This window comes from Acinonyx jubatus, chromosome A1, assembly GCF_027475565.1.
Source record: "Acinonyx jubatus isolate Ajub_Pintada_27869175 chromosome A1, VMU_Ajub_asm_v1.0, whole genome shotgun sequence".
Lineage (NCBI taxonomy): Eukaryota > Metazoa > Chordata > Mammalia > Carnivora > Felidae > Acinonyx > Acinonyx jubatus.
In genome coordinates, this window is record NC_069380.1 from 225,024,799 (window position 1) to 225,049,263 (window position 24,465).

Below are 24,465 nucleotides of genomic sequence, written 5' to 3' on the forward strand. Positions count from 1 at the left end.
TTCCTTTGGGCTGAGGCAGATTTCTGGTGACCCCAGCATTTTGGGTGATGAGTATGGTCCACAGGAATTGCCCAGAGGAGCAGGAAGTGGGTGGTGCCAGCATACAAAGTTGAATGAATGAGCTTAGTGATGCACAGACTAAGTCATTGGTAACCTGGTCTAGAAAGTCACTTGACCTTAGAACTTTTCTCCCCTTTTTGGACAGGGGAAGGGGTGAGAAACTCCTACTCTTAATTTCTCTCAGCTGTATTTTATTGGATTAGGAATTTGTATTTAGGGAGAGATTTTGCCTCTCCCATTCTTGTGTTGTTTTGGCCACTCTACCTGCCGGGCTACTGTTGGAGCCCTACAGCTGGACTTTAACTAAAAGCCATCCTTTTGGATAAGAAAAAAAATGAGATAGTAGAAGTGTGTTATTCATTGATCATTTAACCTCCATTTCATTGCAGATGATGCTGGCCGAATACCAGAGAGTGAAGTCAAAAATGCCTCCCACCATAGAGCAACTGATGGTCCCTCATTTGGCTAAAGTGGACGAAGCTCTCCAGCCTGGCTTGGCTGCACTGACCTGGACATCACTGAACATTGAGACGTACTTAAAAAACACTTTTGCGAAGATCAGTAAGTCTGTCTGAATAGTTATTATTTCTCATTTTTGAAAGGCTGCGTTCTTAACGCCTATGGTATAATTTCTTCTAGATACTGGGATATAAATAATGAAATGAGACCCTTATTCTTAAGCTGTTCCTTAGGGAATTTTACCAAAATACACGAACTCATTAATTTCCTGGAAACTATACGTATTAACTATTTAATTTTATCTCCCAGAGGTTAATTGCATTTAAAAATCATACTTACTATTGGACATTCGACTTTCAATAAGATGGTCAATTTAGAGTTAGAAAACTGTGATCCAGAGATGCTGGGTGACTGCTAATGTGATATAGATGTAAGCAGTAAGGGTGAGTTTAGAACCCAGTTTCCTTGCCTCCAAAACAATATTCTTTCCAAAATACAGCTCCCTGGGAACTAAAACAGGAGGAAATAGGCTAACATTCTAGAAGGAGATATTTAATAAAAGGTATAAAAACTTCATAATAAGAGTTATCACAACCAAGTTAGAACAGGCTCTACCAAGCTATACTTTAGTACTTTTCTCCCTAGAGAATATTAGGGTTAGAATGTTTGCATTTGGATGTCTTATTATTATGTTACCTGGGACAGGAGCTAGCTTCTAAAGAAGCTCTCCTTAGTTCTCGTATTCTGTTTTCTTTTTGCAATTTACATGAAGGATCTGAGATGGATGTCAGAAGCCCAAGATGACTCTTAGGGAGTTAAAAATCAAGGTATCAGCGCAGATAGTTCCTTCTGGAGGCTTTGGGGGGGAGAATCCTTTCCAGTTTCCAGAGGTCACCTATATCCTTTGGCTCATGGTCACTCCATCTTCAAAGCCAGTAACATAGTATTCTTAAATCTCCTTCTCTCTGTTTCTCTGTTTCCATGGACTTTGACTCTCCTTCTTTCCTCTTATAAGGACTCTTATGGCTACACTGCTCCCACCTAGTGTAGATAATTCCCACCTAGATAATTTAGGACAGTTTCTACATCTCAAGATACTTAACTTGATCACATCTGCAAAGTCCCCTTTGCCATATCAGATAGCATTTGAAGGGGATTAGGATGTGGACATCTTGGGGGATGGGGTGGCTCACAGATGTCCTCGAAGAAGCTTTATAGAATCAGAAACAGTAAAGAATTTTATTGACCATTCATGCTTTCCTAAAAGTGTTGGCTCTCTTCTAGTTGGAAATAAGCTTACCAGGCAAAACTTTTTGGTATCTTGATATTAACTTAGAAATGGTTGAAAACTTTTAAGGCCTTATTCTATAGGAAGTAAAGGTATTTATTTAAGGGAACATTTTACATCTTTGATACATCATGAGTATATAACGTGGATTTTCCTGTATTCAATTTTAACTTCATTTCCTAGATGAAAACTGTATCAGAAAAAAAGAGAATTTACTCTGTGGTATCCGTTGAAAACCATATTATCCCTTAGATAGAGCTTTATTAACCATCATTCCTACTTTTGATGTAAAAGTGTTAATTTCCTCTGGAATTGACCTTTCTGTCAATGGAACTTAGTGCTCAATATTACTTCAGCACAACTTAAAAAAAATGTACCTTATGATACTAACAGTAAAAGAAAAACCGAGGGAATTGTTTCACTTCAGTAATATCTGTTGGGGCGCCTGGCTGGCTCAGTTGGTGGAGCATGTGACTCTTGATCTTGGGGTTGTGAGTTCAAGCCCCATGTTGGGTGTAGAGATTACTTAAAAACAAAATCTTAACAGAGAATTATCTGTTGAATACCTCCTGAGGAATAGGTATAGAGCTGTGTTGAACAAGCAAGGATGACAAAGAGGAATTCTAGAAGAAGAAAAGACACATGAGTAGATGAGTAGGCAATATGGCGCACGTAGAGCTAGAAGGATGCTCAGGGGTCAGTGCCAGCGCAGGAGGAGGGGGCAACTCGAATATGTGCAGAGTCACAGGAAGCCTCCTGAGGGAGATGCATTCGAGCCAGTCCTTGAAGTCTTGAGTCAGAGAGAGGCAGGTTGAGAGAGCCAGAGCCGGGAAACCAGTTAGAGGAAGGACAGTGTGAGAAAACCAAGCGAGACACAGCGGTCCCCAGTGACCATAATCCTGATTTCACCACTGCAGTTTGGCCGTGTACATTTTTTTTTTTTTTGAAAAAAGAAAAGTGCTTCATCCCTTGTATTCACTTTTATTTTTTCCAAAGAGGACCTGGAATTGCTGCTTGACAGAGTCAACGATCTGATGGAGTTTCGCATTGATGCCATTCTGGAAGAAATGAGCAGCACGCCGCTTTGCCGGCTTCCCCAGGAGGAGCCACTTACCTGCGCTGAGTTCCTCCAGATGACAAAGGTTATTAGGAGATTGATGTTTTTATTAAAAATTTTAAAATAAAGGGCATGTTTCGAAGCATAAATTACATATTTTTCTTCTGTCTGTAATTGGTCTGTGATAGGTGTGATCAAACGTAGGGCTTTCTGGCAGTAATTTGAAAATGAAGAGGAACGTATCTAAGGAGTCACTTAGACACGAAGAGCAGATCATTTCTTTTCAGACCAGTAGGAGGGGAAATTGCCATGGGACGCATTTCTCGTTTTTTCCATATTTTTTGAAAAATAGAGCTATTTTGTTGAAGAGCTTCCAGTATGCTAGTGCTAATTAATTAGGCGATTGTTTTAAATGTCTTCAGGGCAGAATTTCTTCCTTAAACATTTCTGTGGAGCACTGCTTCCCAAACAGGTGTCCAATGGTACACAGTTCCAGAGTCACTGCCAGGAAACCGGGAAAGCTGGGTCTGGGTGCAGATTGCTCAGGGTAAGGACCGTTCCCCCAGTTACCCTGGCAGCTTCTTCACTCATTAACATATTCAAATAACAGCTTTCAGAAGGTCTCCTGGGAGAGCCTTTGTAACTTGCTTTGACCCATTATTTCTTACACTTTTTTTTTTTTTTCCAAATGGAACACTTTCTTCCTTATACCAGGATTAAGATCCTACAAACAGTGTTCCATGAATTGGCCCTTTGGAAATGAGACTTTGGCATCACTGCAGTGTTCTCTATGGGCATCCTGATTATGAGAATTCATCAGTGATGATTTTGATATGGTATGTCAGGAGTCCTCAAGACCACCTCCACTGGAAGGATGATTTATAAGAATGGCCGATTAAGGGATGTCTGAACGGCTCAGTTGGTTGAGTGTCAGACTTCGGCTCGGGTCACGATCTCACAGTTCTTGGGTTTGAGCCCTCCATCGGGCTCGCTGCTGTCAGCACGGAGCACGCTTCAGATCCTCTGTCCCCTGCTCTGTCTCTCTGCCCCTCCCCCCCCCCCCCCCGTCTCTCTCAAAATAAATAAACTTAAAAAAACAAAAAAGAATGGAAGATTGGTAAGAAAGACTCCGGGGAGTCAGCACCTACTTGCACTAAAGACTGAGACTTACTAGAGTGATACAGTAAAGACACCCAGGCCATAGGGAAACGAGGTGGTGGGGGGTTGGAGGAATGCATGTGTGCGTTCCTTATGCTCTCTCACTCTCATGAGGGGCCACACAGAGCTTACTCTCTCTCTAGCAACAAAAATGCAGCAACCTGTTTGCAACATTTCTGCTCAGGGAAGTCCATGAGAAACTCAGTGCCCAAGCTTTTTATTGGGTGTGGTCACATAGGCACCGTCTGCCTAGCATGGACCAAAATCCCAGGTATCCAGAAGGAAAACAGGTATGCAGCATAAACCACACTGTTTGCACAGGCCGTGTAGGCGCAGTGAGCCAGTCTTACCAGCTGGGGAGCCGTGGGAACCTTCCCCAAATCCAGGCCCCCAGACACCAGCCAAAGACCAATGTCCCAAGCAGAATAGTAGTCTCAGTCCCGTCCCGGTAACACATGTTACCTTTTCTGCACATGTGGTAATCTTCAGTTTACATTAAATTACTACTGATAACCAAAATTAAATGTCAGCATTTTAGAAATTCCTATTTCTTCCTTCTCCCAGACTCACCAGCTGTGTCTAGACCCCAAACTCCCCCTGCCCGCGCGCCCCTGCTCATTTGTCATGCTCTTGCCCTCTGAGAAATCACTTAGCTTCATGGTTTTAATGTTACCCCTATTATCAGGATTATTCTATAAAAATACATTTCTTTTAAATTTAAGCACAAGCTTTTAAAAATGGGAAAAATACTTTTTTTTTTTTTTTTATCATTTAGACTGTGCTTGTTACAGTTTGGGTGTACGGACTATTTTATATGCCTCTCAGTAAAGTTGTGATCCCCTGCTACACGTGCAGCAGATTTTGATTTGTTTTTTATTGTCTATTTATTTATTTTTTAAAAATTTATTTAGACAGAGAGAGCACACAAGCAGGGGAGAGGCAGAAAGAGAATCCCAAGCAGACTCCACATTGTTAGTGCAGAGCCTGACACAGGGCTCGAACTTGCAAAGTGTGATTCATTATCTGAGCTGAAATCAAGGGTCAGACACTTAACCAACTGAGCCACCCAGGTGCCTCATATTTTGATTAAAAAAAATAGTTTTTTAAAGTAATCTTTATACCCAACATGGGGCTCAAACTCACAACCCTGAGATCAAGAGTCGCATGTTCCAATGACTGAGCCAGCCAGGTGCCCCTCCAGCAGATTTTGAATAGTGTTTTTCTCTCCCACTTAACATTTTTTCAAGAACTATTTTTCATGTTGCTATGTGGCTTTTATAGCCACCTTTTTAATGATGCCTTCAGAATATTCTATTGAGTTCATGTACCTTAATTTACTTACTCATTCCCTGTTGCTGGACATTTGGGTGGTTTCCAAAGTTTTGCTATTTTGCCAAGAGCTGCAATGAATATATTTATATGTATCATGTTTTCCCCTTTAGGACTATTTCTTTCTTCAAAGCAAAATTATTGCATCAAAGAATGTGGCTTCATTTAATAGCTCTTAATATTTGTAGCCAACTTGCTTTTCAAAAGGATGGCATCAGCTTCCAATGCCATCGGCAACGTAATGGTACCAATTTCACTATCTTTCAACAGATACTGTTTTATAATAATAGTAATAAATTATAACAGAGATTTTATTATAAGTTATATAATAAAACAACACATTTATTATAAATAAAATATAATAAATTTATTGAAATAAATAATTTGAAATTATTATAACTTATTCATTTCAGTTTAAGTAGCAGAATCATAGAACCTAATCTTAATTTGCATTTTGCTTACCAAAATGAGTGATTACCAATTAAGTGAATGCTTTCTCTTGAATTTGTTTGCTTTTTTAAAAAAGTTTATTTATTTTGAGAGAGAGTGAGAGAAAGAGAACGCGTGCATGCTCACGAGTGAGGGAGGGACTGAGAGACGGGGAGAGAGAGAATCCCAAGCAGGCTCCATGCTGTCAGCACAGATCCCAACACACGGCTCGATTCCAAAAACTGTAAGATCATGACCTGAGCCGAAACCAAGAGTCGGAGGCTTAACCAGCTGAACCACCCAGACGCCCCAGAATTTATTTACTTGGGGATACAGCAATGAGCAAGACAGATGAAATCCCTGCCTTCATGGAGCCCGTTTTCAAGTTCAGGATTCAGAAGAGCAAGTAAACAAAAAAGCCAGTAACCCAACAAGTTAGGAGGTGATAAGCTCAGTGGAAAAAAACTAAGAGGGTAATGAAGAAAAAGAGTATCTGATAGACAGTTGTGATTTATGTTGATGGGCAGGGATGACTTCTGCTATTACATTTGAGCAGAGGAAATGAGGGAGAAAGCCTTGGGAATAACTTTGGGGAAGAGAATTCCAGGCACAGGGAACAATAAGTGCCCTGAGGCAGAAACTTGTTATGGTAGCTGGAGGAAGATGTTGCGTTAAAGTTCACTGAGTATGTTCTTATGCTGAGGGGGAAGGAGACAGGGAATGGCTAGTAAGTATGGTGTCTGGGAAGCAGGGGAGTCTGTGATTTAGAACTCACGTTGTGTGATTATTCTTAAACAGAAGGGGACATACCGCATTCACTGAAAAAGGATAAGGGGTTAATGATAGAGGCCAGTTTATCTTCTGGGTGAGGGCATGGGGTCAGGGATTTGGGTGAGTTCCCACCTCTTGGCCTTTATTTGCTTTGTGCTGTAAAAATCAAGGTCACTGGCTGAGTATATGGAAGAGGACAGTGTAAAGATTTGAGGATACAGCTATTATGGGGCCTGGTAGAAGAATGTGACTGTAGTCCTGTAGCATGATTCTGGGTAGCATTAGGGGCCTGACTGAATTTGGGGACCACATTCCCAGTGCCAAGTATGTACGTTGCCTTGACTTGTCTATGCAAGTGGAAAGGTTGGTTACCTGGTTCATGTGGGTTGGGCTTCTCTGGGCTGGGGCAGTGGAAGGCTGAGGGAGTGATGGAGGTAAGGATATTGATGAAAGAATGGTTGAAGTGAGAAAGCATGTCATTAGGAAAGGGTGTGTACAGTGAAAGGATTTAGGATACAGACTCTAAAAAATATTAGTGCTCTCAGAAAATAAGGAGCTCATTTATATGGAATGAGATTAGCAAGTTTGGCAAATGTAGGTCCTGTGGTTATGTGTGCTTTGCTGACCAGTAATAAAAACAAACACTTCCTGAGTACTTACTTTGTGCCAGGCACTATTCTAGTATTTTACATACATTAGCTTATGGAATATTCCCAATAACATAAGGTAGGTTCTACGATAATCACCACTTAATTTTCAGATTGGGAGTCAAAGATTTCCCAGAACTAGGATCTGAACCCAGGAATTTTGGTGCTGGAGTCTCTACTTGTTACTAGATGGTACTAACTCTATCTCATCCCTTACCCAATCTCCGACCTGCCTCTTTTTCATAATTGTCTCAAGGCTAGGGATAGAGATTGGTAGTTGGGTGAAGTTGTGAGTTGGGAGTGAAGTTCTTATTTTATGCTTTATTTGATGATAAAGAAGTTTAATAGTTTATTTCAGGACACATCAGAATGTTCCTATGTAAATGGTATCAAAATGCCATGTGCCCTGCAGCAGCGGAGTGGAGGTGAAGGTCATTGGTGATGAGGAGGTAAATGAGCCGTGAAGCTGACATTTGGAGTAGATGGTCCATGAGCACATTAGAAGAGTTTCAAGATGAGTAATGGTGGGCCTTGGAAAGGAACCAGAGACTGTGACCAACTAACAGGGTCTATTATTGCATGGACTTATTGTCCAACTAGGTGGTAAATTGCTGACTGTCTACATCATCTGTCTCTATCTATCTATCTATCTATCTATCTATCTATCTATCTATCATCTGTCTATCTGTATCTATCACCCTACAGAACTGATCATAGTGCCCCAATCATTATTAGTTTATATTTGTTAAATCTCATTCTTGAGAAACATGGAATCTCACGAGAGGGGAGTGGAATATCTGAAATTAATTAGGAGCTGACTATGGCTTATTGTCAAAGGTGAGGAGAGAAAGAAGGCTGACTAGAGCAGATTGATGTGAAATAAAGGAAGCTTCATGGACAGAGAGGCTGATGATAAGCATTTGGAGGTATTTTCTTTACTGTTGGAGAAGTAAGTATAATTTTGGTCTACCTGAGCTGATCAAGTTGGCTTCTTATCTTTAATGCATTCTTTTACATGCCTGCCAGGATTAATGTGAGAGGTGTGGCCCTGCATTATTGGAGGCCAAAATCCAATCTAGAGGCTAAATCTATGGCATTACTACTGGTACTGATATGGTCTTAAGAGTTAGATAAACAGGGGTGCCTGGGTGGCTCAGTTGGTTTAGTGTCCAACTTCAGCTCAGATCATGATCTCATGGTTTGTGAGTTTGAGCCCCGTGTTACGCTCTGTGCTGACAGCTCAGAGCCTGGAGCCTACTTTGGAGTCTGTCTCCCTCTCTCTCTGCTCCTCTCCTGCTCACACTCTGTCTCTCTTTCTCAAAAAACAAAAAAATAAATAAACATTAGAAAAAAAAGAACTAGATAAACAAATATGACACTGTTTTTCTTCTTCTTCTTTTTTTTTTTGGTAGGACCTTTGTGTAAATGGTGCTCAGATACTAAATTTTAAAAGCTCATTAGTGGAGGAAGCAGTGAATGAACTAATAAATATGTTGCTGGATGTGGAAGTTCTGTCCAAAGAAGAAAGTGACAAAGTATCTAATGTAAATAGTGCTGATTCAAAAAATGAAAGTTCAGGTAAGAGATGGGGTAATGGAAGGGTCTTACTTGTCCAAGGGCATTACTGAAAACTAAAATTTCATTTGCTATATATCAGTTACTTTCACACTTCTGTGAACACTCTCCCAATTTTATAAGGACATTTATAAATCTGAAGTTATGATTCTGAGCCTATTGTCATTAGTCCCATTATTTTTTTTTGTGAAATTCTACAAGCATGTACCTTGTCAGTAGAGTAGGATGGATGACGGATTGGAATATACATTAGAGGATCTCTGTCTATCCTAAAGCAAACCTTTCATGGGGATGAGGACACTGACAGGCAGACAAGGAAAGTGATTCCTCCCAGGCTTTATGGCTGTTGATAGAAGAGAGAGCATCAGAACCCAGGTCCCTGAGGCCCCGTCTTGCTTTTTCAGCCATAGCTCAGGCCTCTCCTCCTGTTTCCTCACACTGTGGAGCAGAGAGGCCTCCAATAACCCATGTGGTGCCCCAATTTCCTCTTCCTCGCTTTCTAGGAAATCTGACGTCTAAGTATGATTAAACTTGCACGTAATTTATCTTATCTCTTCAATTGCGATAGATGGTTCTCTTTCTTTCCATCTCCCTCCATCTTCTCATCTTGTAACAGCAAAGAGAGAAGGAAATTCTGACACCTTGACGTCATCCCTCAAGGCCCCGGCAGGCCTCTTGCCTTTGGCGACAGTCCTGAGAAAGAAGAAGGAGACTGAGATATTAGAAGAGGAAGCCTGCGGGTTACTCTCCCATTTTAACCATCTAAACACGGATGCGCTTCTGAAAGTTACAAGAAACGCACTGGAGGCCATCCGCAAGCGCATTCATTCCTGCAACATGGTGAACTTCCGGGGTAATAATTCTGCACAGCTTGCCTACTGGCGGGTCAGGCATGGTTGCTGCTTGTGTGTGTGTATATTCCTGCTATTTGTAAATAATTAAAAAAAATCCACCATTTACTAACAGCCTCCGTGTAAGTTTATACTTTATGAACTTTGATTATGCCAATAATTCTGTGAAGTAGGTCTTATTAATCCATACTTTCCAAAACAGAAAATGTTTTTACTATTTTTGGGTCAATTTGCTACTTTCCAGCTAGTTTGCTCATTCTTAATACAATCATCCTGTCCTCAGCACAGTTCAGAAACACATGTTGTATTCCCAGATGAGCCACAAAAATCCATCAAAGCTAGAGACATTCTGCAATTACATTTTAAATTAAAAATTAAAATAAAATATTAATTAGAATAGAAAAATAATAGGGCAATAAACCCTTTTTATTTATTTTGAATATTGGCATTTAAGGGGAAGCGTCTTTAATAATTAAAAGTAGATGAGTAACAGTGGATACATTGAAGGGATTTTTTGATTGGTAGCATGGTTTATTATGCTTTATTTCACTTTGGAAGGGAAGATAATCCTTTTATTTAACACCAGGGTATTATTAGAACTTATCAAGCATTGGTTGATATGCTGAATATTAAATCACTTGTGTTTCCAACTGTATATATTGCAGGTATTTCCAACTACATAAAGTTACAAACACACGTGCACACACACCCCCCCACATTTATATACCTATGCTATACTGATACTTATACCTACATGCAACTTTAAAAGCCCCTTAGTTATAAATGGTGAGTTACACCTTATTTCTTCTCCACTCTTTCACTGCTCCCAGTTTGGATTATACACACTGTGGTAGAAAGGTGTTTTATTTGAAATTTTCCCAACTGGTTATGTGCTCTGACTTTGCCTTATTCTGATAGTTATTCTTGTTCTTCATGCCTTGCTTCCTTATTCTCCATTTAACATTTAATTTGGTGGCATGGTGGTATGTGAACAGCATCCTTCTTAGTATTTTGGCTAACAGTTTACATATTTAAGCCTGATCCCACATAGTGGGTGTCTGTTATGGAGGGGGCACCAGTGGCTTGCATCAGTAGAAAATGCGTCGGTCCCACTGAACTGTTGTTATGTTGGATAAAACAAGTTAGTTTTCATTCATCTACCAAATATTTGTCTGATTATATATATCTATTATGTATTGTTCTAGGTGCTTTAATTTTTCCAGCTTAAAATGAAATAAAACCCATTTTAAATAAAAAATAGTAAGGCTTCCCTCTTTTGTGTTAATTCAGACAGTAACAGTACATCGAAGAGGAAGCAGAACAGTCTGCCCATTTTCCGGGCGGACATCACTCTGGCCATTCCCAACATTGCCATGGCCCCTGCCCTGGAAGACATACAGCAGACGCTGAACAAAGCTGTGGAGTGCATTGTCAATGTCACCAAGGGCATTAGACAGTGGAGCAGCGAGCTGTTGTCTAAGGTGGGTGTGGGTGAAGGAATCATTTCATATGGAAGATTCTTCTGTTATGGATGGGGCTGAGCTGAAGAATATCCTTTCGCTTTGTAGAAAAAGATGCAGGGAAGAACAATGGCTGCTTTGCAGAATAATGAAGACAGTGATTCTGATGCTGAAATTGGAGAAAATGAACCTCAAGGTAAATGTTCCTTTAGTCCTTTTTAACCAGTCATTGAAAACCAACATTGATGGAGCTAAAATGTATTTTCCCTCCGTGCAATTCTTAAATCAGTGTTGATTGGAATATAAATCTATGAGCCAGTTTTAAGTTAATATAATATGAAGGTCCACGTATTTTAATATCGCCATTATAAATGGTATATATTTAGTGTATACATCACAGATATGGCTGCCTCACTGATTTCTGGTCCCTGGTAATGAAAAGAACAGGGGGACAAGGAAGACTTTAGTCTCACAGTTTAAAGAGAAACTTGTCATCATTGCAATGAATATTTTCTGACATTTAAGACATAGTTTGTATTTTAACCCAGTATGTGTCCTGTTGTGCTAATGTGTTGTGATTTTTGCCGTATGTCTCATGGTTTTCATTTATAGTCTGTAAAATTAGAGAACATATGATATCCAGTTGCTAACGATATTAAATGTTGTCTTTAGTCCTGCAAACTCTTTCTACAGCAACCCTGCAAAAGGGAGATGCCATGTAATTTTCAATTATTATTTATATTCCTGCATGGTAAATCAGCTAACCATCACAAGAAACCGAAACAGGTACCTCTTTGAGATAGTCTGTCACTGAGAAAGAGAAAGATAGCTCAGAACAGTGTTGCCCACAACTTACAATAGTATTTATTGAAGCTAAAAAAAAAAAAGTGTATGTTATTGTGTTAACTTCAATTTTTATACTATTTGGAGACACTGCTTTACTTCCTAAAATAGTCTAAAATGCAGAATTTTCTAAACTCAGAATATGCTCAGTCATGAATTATGTCTAAAATGGAGAAGAAAAAATGTTTAATGAAAAGTTGCCTGTATGTGTTTGTCATGACAAATGAATTAAAAAAATAAGCTGCATTAGAAAAAAATAACAGTTTTGAGATATAACTTACATAAAATGTGTCCTTTATTTAAGAATTTATCCTTTTAACGTGTACAATTTGGTGGTTTTAGTATATTCACAGAGTTGTATGCCCATCACCCACTATTTAATTTTAGATCATTTTTATCACTCCCCATCCCCCTCCCCCCAGCTCCTGGGAACCTCCGACCTACTTTGTCTTTATGGATTTGCTTGCTCTGGACATTTGATATAAATGGAATCATATTGTACATGGTCTTTTGTGACTTCCTTTATTTAGCATAACACTTTCTTTTTCTTAAAAAAATTTTTTAATGTTTATTTATTATTTTGAGAGAGAGAAAGACAGAGCAAAAGCAGGGGGGATGAACAGAGAGAGAGGGTCAGACACAGAATCCGAAGCAGGCTCCAGGCTCTGAGCTGTCAGCATAGAGCCCAACGCGGGGCTCGAACCCACAAACCTTGAGATCATGACCTGAGCCGAAGTCAGACACTTAACTGACTGAGCCACCCCGGCGCCCCTCGCATGGTATTTTCAAGGTTCATGTGGTAGCAAAATGTCAGTACTTCATTTCTTTTTACTGCTGAGTCATATTCCATTGTATGGACATGCCACATTTTCCTGATGCATCCGTTAGATGAGCATTTGGGTTATTTCTGCTTTTGGACACTTGTGCATAATACTGCTGTGACCATCTGCATAAAGTTTTTGCACAGACATGTTTTGTTTTCCTTTCCGTGGGGTCTGTACCGAGGAGTGGCATGGCTGAGTCCGCAGGGTAACTTTATGCGCAACATTCTGAGGACGTGCCAAACTGTTTTCCAGAGCAGTCGTGCCATTTTCCACCCCCACCAGCGGTGTGTCAGGCTTCCGCAAAAGCCCCCTGCACCCTCACCAGCCCTTGTCTGCTTTGGTTGTAGCCACTCTCGCAGGGGTAAAGTGGCACCTCAGTGGGGGTTAGATTTGCCCTCCCCTAATGACTATGATGTTGAGCATCGTACGTGGTTTTTGGCCATTTGTATATCTTGTTTGGAGAAATGTCTATTCAGATTTTTTGCCCATGTTTTAAAATATTGGATTATTTGTCTTTTCATTGGTGAGCTGTAACAGTTAATTACCTCAATACAATATCATAATTTGCAAATATTTTCTCCATTCTGTGGGTTGTCTTTCACTTTCTTAATGGTATCTTTGAAAGTATAGATGTTTTAATTTTGATTAAGTCCCATTTAGCTGCTTTTTTTTTTTTTTTTGGTGCTTTTGATTTTATATTTAAAAAAGGGTTGTGGGGGGTGGGGTGCCTGGGTGGCTCAGTCTGTTAAGCATCCAATGCCCTGTTTTGGGCTCCCCGCTGACAGAGGTTGGGATTCTCTCTCTCCCTCTCTCTCTCTGCCCCTCCCTCACTCGTACTCTCTCTCTCTCTCTCAAAATAAATAAACTTAAGAGAAAAAAAGAAACAGGGGCGCCTAGTTGGCTCAGTCAGTGAAGCCTCCTACTTTAGCTCAGGTCATGATCTTGCAGTCTGTGGGTTCGAGCCCCACGTTGGGCTCTGTGCTGACAGCTCAAAGCCTGGAGCCTGCTTCAGATTCTATGTCTCCCTCTCTCTCTCTGCCTCCTCTGCTTATACTCTCACTCTCTCTCAAAAATAAATAAAAACATTAAAAAAAAAAGAAGAAGAAGCAGTTGTGGGGCACCTGCCTGGTTCAGTTGGCGGAGCATGTGATTCTTGATCTCCGGGGTAATGAGTTCGAGCCCCATGTTGGGTACAGAGATTGGTTAAAAATAAAATCTTAAAAAAAAAGAAAAAAAGAAACTGTTGCTTCACCTAAGGTCATGAAGGTTTACTGCTATGTTTTTTATTTTTTTTTAACATATTTTATAGTTTTAGCTGTTATATTTTGGCCTGTGATCCATTTTGAGTGAAATAGGATTTCAAATTCATTTTTTGCCTGTGTATATTGACTTGTGACAGTACCATTTATTGAAAAGACTGTTTTTTCCCAGCTGCATTTTCTTGGGACCTTTGTTAAGAATCAGTTGACCATAAATGTAAAAGTAAGCATTTATTTTTGTACCCTTGCTTTTATTTCATTGATCTTCTGCACCGCCCTGTCTTGGTTACTGAAGCTTTGAACTAAGTTTTGAAGTTGGAAAATGAATCTTCCAACATTTTCCTTTTTCAAGGTTGTTGATGACTATTCTGGGTCCCTAGTATTTCCATATGAATTTTAGAATCAGCTTGTGAATTTCTACAGAAAAAGGCAGCTGTGATTTTTATAGGCATTGTGCTGAATCACAGAGTATTGAAATGAAATTTGAAAGGATTCAAATAATGCAAAGTACATTCTCCCACCGTATTGTAAAAATCAGTTACAGGAGATTTGGGAAATTCCCAAATACATAAAAATTAAATAACACACTCTGAAATAACCAATGAGCCAAAGAAGAAATCACAAAGGAAATTGGGAAGTACTTTTAGGATGAAAGCAAAGGAAAACACAAAATACCAGAACTTATGAAATGTAGTTGTAATAGCACTTGGAAGGAAATTTATAATCTTAAACATGGACATTAAAAAAGAAGAAATACCTTAAATCCATAACCTAGTCTTCTGTCTTAACAAAACTCTTTTCAAGGTCACTATTTTTTTCTTCTAGAGACTGTAATCTGTTGAGCCCCTCTTGTGAATTCTCATTTCATTTATGTTCTCCTCAGTCTCAGAATTTGCATTCAACTCTTTTGTATTTCTATTTCATTATTGCTATTCTTTATTTTGTGAGACATGATTCTCACACTTTTTTTTTAAAGTTTATTTATTTATTTTGAGAGAGAGAGACAGAGAGAGAAGCAGAGAGAGAGAGAGAGAGAGAGAGAGAGAGAGAGAGAGAGAGAGAATTCCAAGCAGGCTCTGCCCTGTCAATGCAGAGCCCAGTGTGGGACTCAAACTCAGGAACCGTTCGTAAGATCATGACCTGAGTCGAAATCAAGAATTGAAGGCTTAACTGACTGAGCCACCCAGGTGCCCCTTCTTTAATTCTTTGGTTAGGGTTTTCTATCATTCCCTGAACACATTTATAACAGCTGATATACACATTTTTGTCTAGTAATTCCAATAGTTGGGTTTTCTCATGTAGAGTTTCTATTCACTGCTGTTGTTCCTGTGTGTGGGGACTGCTGTTTTGTATCTTTGCATGGCTGACCATTATTATTTTTGTTAAAAACTTGATATTTTAAAGAATAGAATGTGGCACCTTTGAAAATCTGGCTGTCTTGTCCCCAGTCTGTTGTTGTTGTCACTGTTTGTTTCTTTATTGACTTTATGGACTCTCCTGGACTAATTCTGTAGAATTTGCCTTTCCTGTGGTGTGCACAGCTGGAGTTTCTCTTTAGTTTCATGGTCAGCTAACAATTGCCTAGAGATTTCCTTAATCCTCTGAACCAGTAAGTCTTACACCCTTCGCCTAGGGGATGGTATGTTGGCTGGAGTACCTGATGGCTCAGGAAGTTTTCAGGACTGTCTTAGCCTTTATTTACTGATTGTGCGAGGCCCTGAGTTCAGACAAAGTAAAAGATCAGGGTATTTTAGGTCTTTCCTGGGCATGTGCACAGCTCTGTACATATGCATGACTTTTAGAGCCCCAGGGGATCACGATTTTACAACACCCTCTGTGGATATCTATCTCATTCCTCAGATCTTTAATTTTTTTGGCCAACCTCTTGTTTATCTCAACGAGTACCATTGTCTCAGGCATCTGTGAAGTTAATTGTTACTGCTCGTTTTTTTCTAATAAATGCTTTGGTGATAGGGGTTTTGTTTGTTTGTTTGTTTTTGTTTTTTGTTTTTTTACCCAGTGAATTCTGAGTCAAGTCAAATAAAGATAAACTCTGGATGGGGCTTTTCTAGAGAACATCACGATGAGTCAAATACTCACAATTCTCTGGGGCTTCTTGAGGGGCTCCAAAGCCAGTCTGGCTCCTGGGTGATGCTAAGCTGTGGCTGTGTTTCTCAAGGCAAACACATTGCCAAGGAGGGGACAGTGGACCTAGGGAAGTTAAAACACCTCGAAATTCACTATGGTTGCCAAGAGTTTAGCATTTTTTCTTTTTTTTATAATTAAAAAATTTTTAAATATTTATTTTTGAGAGAGAGGCAGAGCATAGTGGGGGAGGGGCAGAGAGAGAGGGAGACACAGTATCCGAAGTAGGCTCCAGGCTCTGAGCTGTCAGCACAGAGCCCGACATGGGGCTTGAACTCACAGACTGCGAGATCATGACCTGAGCTGAAGTTGGATGCTCAACTGACTGAGCCACTCAAGTGCCCCTTAGCATTTCTTCTTAAATAAAGAAACACTACTTGGATTCTTGCAAGCTTTGGGTAATGTCCAGAGTCCTGAAAAATTGATATTGACAAGTTTTCAATTGCTTTTTACAAAGAAGCAGATTGTCAGAGGTCCTTACTTTATAGAAATTTCTTCCTTATAGAAATCCCTTCGTCTTTTTATTTTATTTATTTTCAAAAATTTTTTAATTAAAACATTTTTTTATTTAATTTTTTTAATTTAATTTTTTATTTTTTTAAATTTACATCCAAATTAGCATATAGTGCAACAATGATTTCAGGAGTAGATTCCTTAGTGCCCCTTACACATTTAGCCCATCCCCCCTCCCCCAAACTCTCCAGCAACCCTCAGTTTGTTCTCCATATTTATGAGTCTCTTCTGTTTTGTCCCCCTCCCTGTTTTCATATTCTTTTTGTTTCCCTTCCCTTATGTTCATCTGTTTTGTCTCTTAAAGTCCTCATATGAGTGAAGTCATATGATTTTTGTCTTTCTCTGACTAATTTCACTTAGCCTAATACCCTCCAGTTCCATCCACATAGTTGCAAATGGCAAGATTTCATTCTTTTTGATTGCTGAGTAATACTCCATTGTATATATACCACATCTTCTTTATCCATTCATCCATCAATGGACATTTGGGCTCTTTCCATACTTTGGCTGTTGTTGATAGTGCTGCTATAAACATGGGGGTGCGTGTGTCCCTTCGAAACAGCACACCTGTATCCCGTGGATAAATGCCTAGTAGTGCAATGGCTGGGTTGTAGGGTAGTTCTTTTTTTAGTTTTGTGAGGAACCTCCATACTGTCTTCCAGAGTGGCTGCACCAGCTTGCATTTCTACCCCTTCATCTTTTTAAAGCATGTTCCCTATGCTGTTGATATAAATTTCTCTCTCTCTCTCTTTTTTTGGTTTTAGATACCTTTGAAATAGCATCTGTAAACTTACCCATTCCTGTGCAAACCAGGAACTATTATAAGAATGTGTCTGATAACAAAGAGATTGTGAAATTAGTCTCTGTGCTTAGCACAATCATCAACTCCACCAAAAAGGTATGTCAAAAGGATTTGCCACCAGAACCCTTTGCTTTACAATATGTACTTGTGTGAATGTCACAAGCTTGTGTCCTACACGTAGCCTGGGTCTCACCCACGGTGCCTTTGGTGAGGAGCTGTGGAATCTTGGATGTGCTCAGCAAATGTTTGTTTACCTAAAACTTTTTCTTTCTAGGTTGCGAGGTGAAAAAGGAGCATTATTCCTATGTTTTATGTTGTGTTCTGTTTAATGCTTTAAGTCTATGTATTTACTGATTTAGTACAAATAAACCTAACTGTTAAAAAATTTTAAGGGGTGCCGGGTGGCTCAGTCAGTTAAGTGTCTGATTCTTGGTTTCGGCTCAGGTCATGATCTCACAGTTCGTGGCTTCGAGCCCCACATCGGGCACTGCAGCCGACAGCGTGGAGGCTGCTTGGCGTTCTCTTTCTCTCCCTCTCTCTCTGGCCCTCCCGCACTTTCACTGTCTCTCTCAAAATAAGTATATAAACCTAAAAAATTCAAACCACAGGTGAGTACTAGTCAGTACTGACTAGTATCATCTGAAGCAGAATAAGGCTTATACTTAATTTTTCCTATTTGTGTAGTCAGGTAAATCTCATAAACTATCAGATGAAAACGTATGTGTATTACCACACGGAGACGAGGTCATAGGGAAAATAAAGCAAATAGGTGTTATCAATTCAAACTTGTACTCGAAAGGGGTGTACATTAGGATTAAGTTTTCTTCCAACCTGTTCCTCTCTCAGCTCCCCCCTTTCTGTTCAGGCAAGCCTGTTTTTGTCAAAAGGATTCAGAACCCTGAAGTCAGCTTCTACTTACGCACAATTTATATTCACACTGCTGCCAATACCTGTTGACTCTTTAAAAATGTCTCTCCGTGTTGAGGGAATAGTTGTCACTCAGCAAATACATCTTTTCTATTACTCGGTTCTGATAGAATGAGCTTCATTTGTTTGAAAACATTTTGAGAGCTGCCGTTGCTGTAACCATGTGAAGAAATATTATTAAGTTTAATTTTAATGTGTTCCTGAGGGAACTGGAAGCTTTTGCATTTATGCATTTTCAATATTCCTTTCTTAAGATATTGAAGGTCCTGTATTTAATTTTGCCTTAGGGACAGTGTTCACATAATTCAATTTAACAAATATTTATCTAGTGCTTAGTTTATCAAGCTCTGTATGCATGATAAAGGTAAGTATTTTATGGTGATGATAAACATTCAGATATATTTCCACATGGTGCAGTAATCATGGAACATACAATGAAATAAATCAATAATGAAGCTCATTACTTTCTCTGAATATAAGCAGCCACTATTATGAAAATCTAAGGGTAAGCATAGTCGTTGAAATTAGCATACTGCTGGCAACAAAATGCTTATCTCCGTGTTATTTCTGTCGCATTTGCTTTTATATTACACGAAGGAAGTGTGCAAATCTTAGGCACTTAGAATAACTTGGACTTTTTCCAGACTGACGAGATGGACATAGTGTTTCTGGAAGAATAAATACACACTTCATCATCATACTAGACATGATCAGCTCTCTATAGCCAAAGACCCTTCTGGGTGATTCTGGCTGAACTATGGAAAATCCTATGATCCCAGCCCCTTTCTTCTTGCCATCGCTGACTGGATCAGATTGTAAACCTGACCTACATTCAGCAGATCCGTAGGCTAGCCACCAACTTCCAACATTGCCTGGCTTGGAAAGATGAGCTGGACCAAACAATTTAAATAACCTTGGCAATAAAAATAGCTTCAGCTCTTCATCCACAGTTCGTGCGATTTTTCCTTTAAGCCCTAGTTTACCTCCACTTTAAAAACTTCCAACTTAATAAAGAGTGACACCATCAGAAAAGATCAATGAGAGTCTCGACGTATTTAGTTAGGGTATGTTCTTAATATTATAAAGTCTAGGATGTTTAAAGAGCTCAGGATTCTGGAATTTCTACCCATATTTTGGCATCTTTGGTAATCTGTAATTCATTCTCCATGTCATCCTACACTTGTGAATGTCTACATACTGTTGCAATTCATTCTGGGTGTGCATGTCAACATCTTAGTCCATGCAAGGGGGTCACTTTGGCTGGGATAAGTCGTGGCGGGCTTAGCTTTCCAATTTTAATTGAAGTCTGGGACGTCTCAACGGCTATTACACCCGAGGCATGTGGGACACTTTCGCTGCATTTGGGGATTGGAGTGAAGCCATTTGGTTTAGTGCAGGTTGGTAAGCTTTACTTAAGTGACTGGGCCATTTAGAATGCTGTTGGTATGCTATATTTTTTCAAATAATGGCATTTTAAATTCTATCCCAGTTAAAACATTTTTTCTCACGCAGATGTATCTCTGAAATTATGATATAAGCCAATAGAAAAAGTTGATTCCCAAGAGGTAGACGCATAAGAAATGAGGAGCCAAATCTTTAATTATTTATAGGTGATATGATTATCTATTATATAAATCCAAGAGGCTGATCTAAAAAAAAATATGGCCCAGTGAGAGTCAGGTTAGAGTTTGTTGAAAGGTAATTATAGGCATTTCTGCTGTCATACAATAAACATTCCTGAAAACACTGTTTTGCAAAGTTGCACATCAAATATAACACGGATTATGAGAAAAACAGAATTGAGGCAGACACACAAAACCTAGGAAAGTTTGTAACCGAGTAGTTACAAAAACAGGGGCAATCATAGTAAAATTTTAACCCATTTAAAAATGGTATCGTAAATAAAGAGCTTTACTATTAAAAGGTGACAGAACTTGGTAAAAGGTGGGTGTGAGAAACAGTTGAAACAAGGATTAGATGTCCAAAGATCAGGCTGAACTGTGCAGAGAACAGCCTCAAAACAAAGCAGGACCAAACTGGCCCCAAAGGAAAAAGTGCTGGAAGGGGCGTGCACACACGATTGCGCCCCTCCGCGACCGGCTGCTTTAGCTGGTACAGAACAGCATGCTGGGAAAAATAGCATTTGATCATGTCACCTCCCCATTATGTTGACATCATTCTCTAGTTACCAAACATGAATGAGCCAGTTCATCTTACAGAAGCACACTTTGTAGCAAACAGGACTGTTGATTAAAAAATCAATTTTTTAAACTTATATGCCATCCATAGCCAGTTGTAAAAATAGTGGAAAAGAGATCCTGTCTACAATAATCACATCGCTGAAAAATACTTAGGAATATGCGCAATAAAGAGTGTCTGGAGTCTCTATGAAGATTCCCATAACACTTAACATGTAATTAAAAAAAAAAATTGGAAGATTTAGAAACACATACTGTGTTCCTGGATGGGAAGATTTAATATTGCACAGACGTCACTTCTAATCCAATGAGTTTATACATTTTACGTGGTTTCATGCAATCTGCCAGGTGGGGTTTGACACAGGATGTATTCTGTTTGCCCCTCCAGATCTTATCTCCACCCTCTGACCTTATGGAACAAATTAATAGTTTTCCATTGAGGCTTCCAATAGATTTTACCAACGACAGAGTCGTGGCAGAGGTCTGGGGCTGGGGGCGGGGGGTGTGGGGCAGGGGAAAGAGAGTGACCTTAGCATAATTTTTTCCATAGCACCCCTGTTGTGGCATGATTTTGAACTGTGGGTTTTTAAAAATTTTTTTTAATTTAGTTTTGAAAGAGAGAGAGAGAGAGCATGAGCAGGGGTAGGGCAGAGAGAGAAGGAGACACAGAATCTGAAGCAGGCTCCAGGCTCTGAGCTGTCAGCACAGAGCCCCACACAAGGCTCTCTAACTTACGAACCATGAGATAATGACCTGAGCCAAAGTCGGACACTTAACCGACTGAGCCACCCAGGCGCCCCTGAACTGTGGTTTTTGAATGAAGACCCAACTCCAATCAAGAGGGTCTTGTCCACAAAAGTCTTCATGGACTCTCTTTTTCTAGTTTCTAGAAATTGTCCCCTTCTCCTTTTGGCTAGGAAGGCTAACAATTTCATTGTTACTACTCCTGAGTTACTATGCCCATATTGTATCTAGTACCAATCCTATGGCATTTTTAAATAATTAAACAGCTCACTAATTAAACATTTTATTATTTTATTTTATTTTATTTTATTTTATTTTATTTTATATTTACTTTGAGAGAGAGAGAGGGGAAGAGCGAGCAGGGAGGTGCAGAGAGAGAGGTAGAGAGAATCTCAAGCAGGCTCTGCACTGCCATCACAGAGCCCAATGCGGGACTTGAACTCATGAACCATGAGATCATGACCTGAGTTGAAATCAAGAGGCGGATGCTTAACTGAGCCACCCAGGTGCCTCACTAATCAAACATTTAATAAATCCACGGGAACCACCAGCAGTTGAGCAACATTCACTTATACCGTGATGCCATTTCCACATCTTACCTCTGAACACAAATCTGTTATTTGTATTCTAGGAAGTTATTACATCTATGGATTGCTTCAAGTGCTACAATCATATTTGGCAAAAAGAGAAAGAAGAAACGATTATGACGGTTATTACAAAAAACCCCTTGCTTTCTGAATTTGAATCTCAGATTGTCTATTTTCAAAAGCTGGAGCAGGAAATTAATGCCGAGCCGGAGTACATCTGTGTGGGTGCCATTGCTCTGTACACAGGTTGGTTCGTTTTCTTTCATACAGTCATCAAAATTCAACTGTATTGTTCTGTCTCTTTACCTAGATTAGTATGCCAGAGAGTTCTAGCTGTCTTAAAGTTTTTATGGGCTTCAAGTTTTCAGACCAATTTGTAGATTTGTTTTTAATTCCCTTCTGCATAATTATATATTCTGGACTATTTTGAACACTTTGCTGCTAAACCTTGAAAATAAATGCTATTTCAGAGAAAGAGAATGAGTGTGTTGTATTTGCAATTAAAATGTACCCTTCCTTTAATAAATAATTGTAAACATTTGAGGCTAATCTTCAATGGTTTTGACATGTACTTTTTAAAGCATTTTTGAAATATGTTTCGCGTTGTTGTAAGACCAGCTTTATAAAATAAATGAATAAATGATGAGTAGGAAATCTGACTTTTTCCAGTTTAATTTTTTTTATGCACCACAAAGCTGTAAGTTGCAAAGTGTTTATTATTGGTGAACAGCAGTGCTCTGTTTTTTCATACTGGTTCAAGTTTTTCAAACTGAACTGTGGACATTTGGGTTTTACAGCTGACTTGAAGTTCACTCTGGCTGCTGAGACAAAGGCCTGGATGGTCGTCATCGGTCGTCACTGTAACAAAAAGTACAGGAGTGAGATGGAAAGCATTTTTACACTTGTTGAAGAATTCAATAAAAAACTGAATCGTCAGATTAAAGACCTAGATGATATTCGGATTGCTATGGCAGCACTGAAAGAAATCCGGGAGCAGCAAATCTCCATTGACTTTCAAGTAGGACCTATTGAGGTAACTGATAATCATTGGTTCATTATGGGAATAGCTCATCATGTTGAGTGGTATTAGCCGAAGTATTGACTAGCTGTGGACTGTAGGGATGGTGGTTACAGATGGATGCTTAACCTAAGAATAATTTCAGTAATGATGATACCTAACCTTACAGGGTACCTTCTATGGGCCAGTTCTAGACCTTTGCATGGCATCTAAAGTCCCTAACTGCAGAGCCTGAGATGAGGATTTCTGTACAAGTGATCTACTGATAAGTGCTCATAGGAGAAGGGAGTGTGAGGGAAATAGGAATGATGAGGTCAGGTCAGAGGTGGGGGAGCTAAGGGAGAGTGTGAGCTTAGCTGTAGACAGATTTCCCACAGGGTGCTCTGGAGCATGAATTCCACACAGTTGCTTCCACTTTGAGGGAAGGGAGACTGCCCTTTGTACCCCTGAGACAGTTGGTTATTGACCATCGTCTCCCCAGGAGGAGACTCCCATTTAGCTGAGGACAGTTTTCCAGGGAAAGAGGCAGCTGCCATTACCCCAGACAGTACTCTTAGCAGTCAGGATGGGAATACCAGCTGGAAAACAGAACCTGGATGCAACTGTAGGGGAGGAAAAATTCTTCCTCTACCCTTCAAGATTCTCCAGCTGGTTTAAAACTTAAATTGACATGAGACCTACTAATAGGAGTAAAACCAAAGTTTAACTATGTGCACACAGAGGCCCAATAATGAAATTGAGACCTAAAGAAATGGCCAAGGCAGGCCGTTTTTATGCTTTTCAGACAAAGAGACAATAAATCCGTGAGGAATTGACAGGATAAAGAAAACTGAACTTTGGGAGCTTCAATTAGTAAGGAATTCTGAATAAGTTTTGGGCTGTGGTAGTAAATTAGTGAAAAGAAACAAGCGTTGTTATATAGCCTTCTCAGCTCTAAATGTCCTATCCCTGGTGATAAGGATGTTTCTTTACCTCCTGGTTCTGAGAGGCTGCCTTTCACACAGGAGATTTATTTCCTGGTTTCTGGAGAAAAAGTCGGGCAGCGTGTCAGAGAGTTCTTTTTGAATTGGCTATTTCTTAAGTGACTTTGATTCAAAATAATGTGGCAAAATGGCACATTTTGGTCCCTATAGGTACTAACAGTGTCCATTCATGTATTAATTCTGTATTAACACATTTAATCCTTACTCAACACCTCGTTTAACATAAGGAAACCAAGGGTCAAAGAAATTATTCAGCTTGATATGTGTTACACATTTCTTTTGTAATTATGCTGTATCATATTTTCTCTCCTGTATGAAATTGTTTGCTCAGGAACGGATCACTGTATCATTCTTTTGAATGAAACCAGTATGATTATAGCATTAAAATGATTCCAGAAAAAAAAATGCCATTTTAGCACTTCATAACTTAAATGTCTGGACTTAAATTCTTTAAAAATTTTTTTTTATTAAGTTTATTTATTTATTTTGAGAGAAAGACAGAGAGAGTGAGCAGGAGAAGGGCAAAGAGAGGGAGAGA

General features: G+C 39.4%; 1 protein-coding gene across 2 annotated transcripts in view; it reads left to right on the forward strand.

The window, feature by feature from the left end:
* The window catches only part of DNAH5 (dynein axonemal heavy chain 5), a 283,808-nt gene that overhangs the window by 96,973 nt on the left and 162,370 nt on the right, over window positions 1-24,465 (forward strand). For both annotated transcript variants that reach the window (XM_027074356.2, XM_053202043.1), the window contains exons 16-24: window positions 450-621; window positions 2,804-2,949; window positions 8,611-8,776; window positions 9,390-9,626; window positions 10,915-11,105; window positions 11,193-11,280; window positions 17,433-17,566; window positions 21,971-22,172; window positions 22,724-22,959. In XM_027074356.2, the coding sequence (XP_026930157.2) occupies window positions 450-621; window positions 2,804-2,949; window positions 8,611-8,776; window positions 9,390-9,626; window positions 10,915-11,105; window positions 11,193-11,280; window positions 17,433-17,566; window positions 21,971-22,172; window positions 22,724-22,959 (1,572 nt within the window). The remainder of the gene's footprint in view (window positions 1-449; window positions 622-2,803; window positions 2,950-8,610; window positions 8,777-9,389; window positions 9,627-10,914; window positions 11,106-11,192; window positions 11,281-17,432; window positions 17,567-21,970; window positions 22,173-22,723; window positions 22,960-24,465) is intronic.